Below are 6,222 nucleotides of genomic sequence, written 5' to 3'. Positions count from 1 at the left end.
TTCCTATTGATGTTTTAATTGTTAACGAAAATATAATTTAATGAAAAACGAAGAAAATTTAATTTCGATCTTTAATATTACATATGTATTTATTTTTTCACACAAATATTTATATATTATTATTATATGTAATATAATATATATTACATTTATACAAGTTAAAGTAAACATATATCTTAAAAATAGTTATGTATTAAAGTTATATATTGAAGTTTGATTATAGAAAAATATTTTTTGAACGTTCTTTTCTTTTTCGAAATAATAATAGAAATATATATTTAAAAATCTATATATCGATAAAATACATTTTTTTTTCTTATTGTAATATTTTTATGAATGTAGAAATATATATTTTGTTACAGAGAATTATTTTTAAAAATTATGTTGCGCAACATTTATATTTATATTATATAATATTAAAAAAATTAATATCGTTGTATCTATATCTATATCTTGTTATAATTTTTTTAACTTAACATTAAAATAAATATATATATATATTATATATTTCTCAGGAAAAATTAAAAATAATAAAAATATAATTGCTTCTTGAAAATTTAATATCTTATCTCATAAAATTTATTTTTCAACATTTTATAAATTTATTGCATAAACATTTTTAAATGCTATGCATTATATTTTTTCATTGCATAAAATAATAAGAACACAAATTTTAATGTCACATTTTATGCATCTTGTCAATTTCAAAAAGGATAAATATATTTAATGTTTTACAAAATTGCTTATTTTTTATTATAGATTTTATTTTATTATAGTTTTATTTATAATAAGTTTATTATTCTTTAAATAAAAAATAAAATATTCATATAACATCATATTTGCTTACAAATCATGAATATTCTGAATATATAATTTAAAAATATTTTAATTTAACATATTAAGAAATTAATAATTCTGAATCAAAAATGGATGTCAATTGTATTTATTAAATTATAGATAGCTTTATTTTTCGTATTACTTTACAAAATTTATTAAATGAATTATATTAATATATACAACATATGTATACGTTCTAATAATAAGATACATAAGAAATATAAAATATTTCATTCCTATTTTCTTCAAATGCGCCTTAGTTGTTAGTTCAAATTAATTAAAGCTAGCTGTAATTAACATACATACATAACATATATACATAAAATAATTACAAAATCTTAAATCTTTTATAAAAGATATATTTAATTATATTCGTACATACATATTTAAAAAATATACATGTATACACATAAAATATATATTATTGTATATTTACATATGTTATATTTTATTATGTACATATGTTATATTTTATTTCAAACGATATAATCGTATATTTTGAATCTATCAAAGTTATATAAAATTAAATTTAATTATTAAATGTTTAAACTTATAATATTAAAATTATATATCACATTAATCGTATTATTGATGTTTAACATTATATTATTTTCATATAAGTGATCTGTAAAATGTTGAATATTTCACATATATTACAAATATTTGAATAAATATTTAATGAAAGAAGTATTTTATTGCAAAATTCTCTTTAATAATTTTTAGATTAGTTAATTCTTTGATTTTTAACATGCAAAAAAAACTGTAAAAAAAAAACTTAAAATTCAAATTTAATGTTAATTATTAATGATATACTAATAATGTTAATTATTAATTATTAATGATGTCTTTAAATATAATTTTTTTAATGCCATTTAAATAGTAAATGATAATAATAAGAAAAAAATAATAAGAATATATATCGATAATTAAAATCTTAATTTTAATTTAATAATATTTTTTAAATTCAGATCCATAATTAATTAATAAAATTAACTAATAATAGCCATTATTTTAATTTTCAAAAAATTAAATATTTATCTAAATATTTATTTTGTATAATATTTATTTATATAAATTATTATATTGGAATATTGGTGAATATTGGATTGTACTAATTAAAATAAATCTAAAATTCAAATATGAATTGAATTATTATATATATTGTTATACGAGTATAAAAACTGTCTTTCCATTTACAATTATTTAGTATATATAATATACTTATATATAATATTTATAATAATATATAATATTTACAATTATTATGAAATATTTATAATTATACAGAATAGAATGAATACATTCATGTTTTAGAAATAATTCTGTTGAATCGATATTTTCAATATATATTAACAATCAATCATTTTGTAATTTTTTATTCCATACTATGATCATCAATGATCATCAACTCGTAATAATACTTATATATAAATATAATAATCAATTAAATTATTATTATATAATTATTTACATAAGTTATTTTTTAATTAGATTTCAATTGTTTGAAATACAAAAATAGTAAATCGAATTTTAAATAATTACAAGTTCTTATTTGAAATAAATGATTGGGATGATTTTATTGCTGTAGTCGACAATAAACTTGATTTTACTTCTATATTTTCTATATTTTCTATATTTTAATATATAATAAAATTCATATAAAGATACGTAAAAATATATAAAATAAATATAATATTAACAATTGAATCGAAAATATCGCTAGAGCATCAAATGTTTTGAAAAATCAAAAAATGTAAAAAATATTTTTCAGATTGCAAGTTGAATCAGTAAAATACAAAATTAAATCAAAATAGTAGTTATCTAATAAATTTTTAGTTATCTAATAATTTTATCTAATAAAATTGCAAAATTGCAATATAATATTTTGATTATTAATTATAGGCAACATTTTTAATTTATCAAAAATATATATTATTTACATTGATCCTTTTAATCTGGCTTTTATCAATTCAATTCAAAATTTTATTTTTTTTCTTTAAGAAATAAACAAAAATATGTATTGATCAAATTGTAATGTAATTCGTATGATATCTATTTGATTTCAATCTGATATCAAAATGATAGACATAGTAAAAAAAACTATAAAAATAAAAGATTATATCATATATATAAGATATTTCTTAAATATTGTTTCATAGAAATATTTATTGGAATGTATGTGCTCCTTCAGAATTGGAAAAATTAAATCAAACAAAAAAATATCGAAAAAATTAAAAAATTTATTATCAATTGTTGCTAAAGCTTCGAGTTATTTTTCAAAAATAAATAATTTTTTTTATAAAAAAGACAAGATAAATTGATAAAGCTAAGTATCAGATATTCTATTGGGAGAAGTTTCCTTGCGAAGAAGGAGAATTCTTTGTGTAAATAATATATCTTGAATTTTTTTTTGGCATTCTATAGCTTCGAGTAGGGGAAATTGCTTTAATTGTGCTGCTACAGATTTGCCAAATATATCAAATTCATTTTCTTTGAAATATTCATAAGATATATTATTTTCTGAACATATAACTTTTTCATTCATTTTAGGAACATATACACATTTTTGTTTTTCTTGTCTTGATTTAAAAAATGAATTATTTTTTTCACATTCCATTTCTTCTGGAACGATTGCCCCTTTTTTATTTATTTTCACATTAGTCGTTTGTGTTTGTAATTTTTTATCTTCTATTAAAGTTTCCATAATGTTATCATATATTAATGATGACGAGTCTTCATTATTATCCAATACATCATCAGTAAAATTATTAAAATATGCCTAAAAAAAAATAAAAAAATAAAGTAAAAACTTTTTTACTTTAAAATTTTAATAATAATTATCGAAATAGTAAATATTCAAAATTTTAAAAAAATTTATAAATATATATTTATTAATGTATTCAAAATATTTCTATAAAAAAATAATTTTTATAAACATACTTTCGATCATCACTATATATATAATTAATAAACTAAATACACTTTATTAATCCTAATTTATGAACTTATTTTTTCGCAGTATAGTTTATAAATTTCTAAGAATTTAACATTTTTTTTATAACAATTTTTTCTTCAATTTTTAAATTATTATAAATTATAAAATATAATTACATAAATTAATTTCATAAAATTAAAAAAAATTAATATATTTGTATTATATTTTTAATATAACTATTGTAACTATTTTCTAATATTCTCTAATTTTTTTCTTAATATAATTATACGATATACTTTATATTATAAATTATTCTATTTTTTTTTTAATAATGATTGTATGTCGTTATTAGTCTTTAGTAAATTAAAGAATATTTATATTAAAATTAAAATATAATAAAAATTGAAATATAATATTTCTTTACAAACAGTTAGTTATCATACTATAATCATAATATTCATTTTTTCTAAAACATATTATTGGTATAAATTCGATAACTTATGAACATACTTATATTATTTATTTAATTATTAAATCTATTTGTGTTTTATAATTGATTAATTTTTATATATATAATAATCGTGGAACTTATATAATGCAATGAATATTTTGATAATGTACAAATTATTAGAAAATTTTGGCACACATATAAAAAGCAAAACAATTAGCATATATGGCATCATTAGCGATATTACAAATAATTATTGTTTTAGAAAAGCGCAAAAACTTCATAATATATATGCAAAATATTTTTTAAAAGAAATTTATTGGCAAGATAAAAATAATAAACAAATAACAAATCAACAATTTTAATATATTTTTTTTTCTGTATTATAATTATATCTTATTCTCATTATGATTATAATTTAATATTATATTTAAAATTTTTTAATATTATAATATTTTTTATTAACTGCCTACCGTCTTTAAAATATTGGTTCGTAAAACTGATACAGAACGAAGAAATGGATCTACTCTTTTAAACCAAGATAGCTTTGGTTCATATATGTCTCCACTTCCACTTTTGCAAGATTTTATTATTTTATTCAATTCGCGGCGATAAATTGTTCTTATCGACCTGATTTTCTCTTTTATAGTAGTAATCGTTAAACCTTCAAAATTCATTTTTTGTATTATATCTTCTATTGCTATTTTTTTCAATTTACAATTTTTATATGTATCACTTTTATTATTCCATAAACATTCATGTTTCTTATATAAGTCAATAAACTTATTTGTTTTATCTATCGTCCAATTGAATTTAGACATATTTGCAACCAAGACCCGCTTTCCTTTGTCACTTGACTATTTTAATATTTACACCTTATAATGCTTAGTACAATTATACTGGATATTGGAAACGATCAAAAGTCGTTTCAACTGATTGATGTTGCATACATACGAGCGACTTTGAAGTCGATTGAGGTTAATTTCTATTTATCACCCACTGTCTCTATTCGCACCGACTCAGTCGGCCGACCAAAAGTTGATTAATGCATAAGCGCGGTTAATACAAATGCGATTTATTTTCATTTGAAAAATTATTATGGTATCAATTGCAGTTGATAGTATAAAATTCTTAAACAATTTCATAATATAAAACAGTTTCCCAATATATTTTTTAAGATATAATCTTTTTTTTATAATAATTAATTTCATTTCTATATATAATTCATGAATATATTTTTAATAAAATAAATGTAATATTTTATTTTTAGAAATATTTTTAGAAAAATTTTGGAGTCAATAAAGATTAATATAATATTATAAAATTACAAAATATTAACATATTGATTTTACAAATAATATAATTATTCATAACATTATTAATACAAGATCCTATAAATTTTCTTAAATATATCACGTTTGTATATTCTTAATTAATTTATTCTGCATAATTAAAACATATTTGTACATATTTTAAATTGGAATTTTTGTTAGTAGAAAATCCCATTTGCTAATATTCATATTTTATTTTTAAATTTCTGTAATCATAAAATTATGTGCAATTTCAGACATGATTTGAAATAATTTATTCAACATAAATTCAATGTTTTGTATTCATATTACTAAATAATCGAATATAATATTGACAATTATGAAAATTTTTAAAAAATCATAAAATTGATAACATATTGATAAATATCCAAATTCAATATTTTCTTTTACAATATACATGCGAAAATATATCAGTCATTATGCTGAAATTCTCTACATTTATCAATGAAATTGTTAAATTTTTCTACTTAAACTGTATATTTTATTATATATTAATATTTAAACTGTATATTTTTCAATGCTTTTTTTGATAATGTATTTAGTAATAAACTTTAGTTACAATCCTAAAAAATATACTAAATCGATAATATCTTTAATTTACTATGACGATAATATTCATAATACTTTACTTTATGTATTTAATCACATATCTTGTGTTATAAAAGATCCTA

The 6,222-nt window shown here is 17.2% G+C and overlaps 1 protein-coding gene across 1 annotated transcript; it reads right to left on the bottom strand.

Moving 5' to 3' along the window:
* Nucleotides 1-3,059: 3,059 nt before the first annotated feature.
* LOC102654576 lies at nucleotides 3,060-5,376 on the bottom strand. Its single transcript, XM_006557647.2, has 2 exons — nucleotides 4,694-5,376; nucleotides 3,060-3,616 (listed from the first exon to the last, which is right to left on the bottom strand). Exons 1-2 carry the CDS (start codon nucleotides 5,039-5,041, stop codon nucleotides 3,164-3,166), a joined length of 801 nt encoding a protein of 266 aa, XP_006557710.2. The 5' UTR covers nucleotides 5,042-5,376; the 3' UTR covers nucleotides 3,060-3,163.
* Nucleotides 5,377-6,222: the final 846 nt, after the last annotated feature.

The sequence above is a fragment of the Apis mellifera genome, linkage group LG2 (assembly GCF_003254395.2).
Source record: "Apis mellifera strain DH4 linkage group LG2, Amel_HAv3.1, whole genome shotgun sequence".
NCBI lineage: Eukaryota > Metazoa > Arthropoda > Insecta > Hymenoptera > Apidae > Apis > Apis mellifera.
The sequence above is the reverse complement of the archived record's forward strand: the minus strand, read 5'-3'. Positions and strand labels throughout refer to the sequence as shown.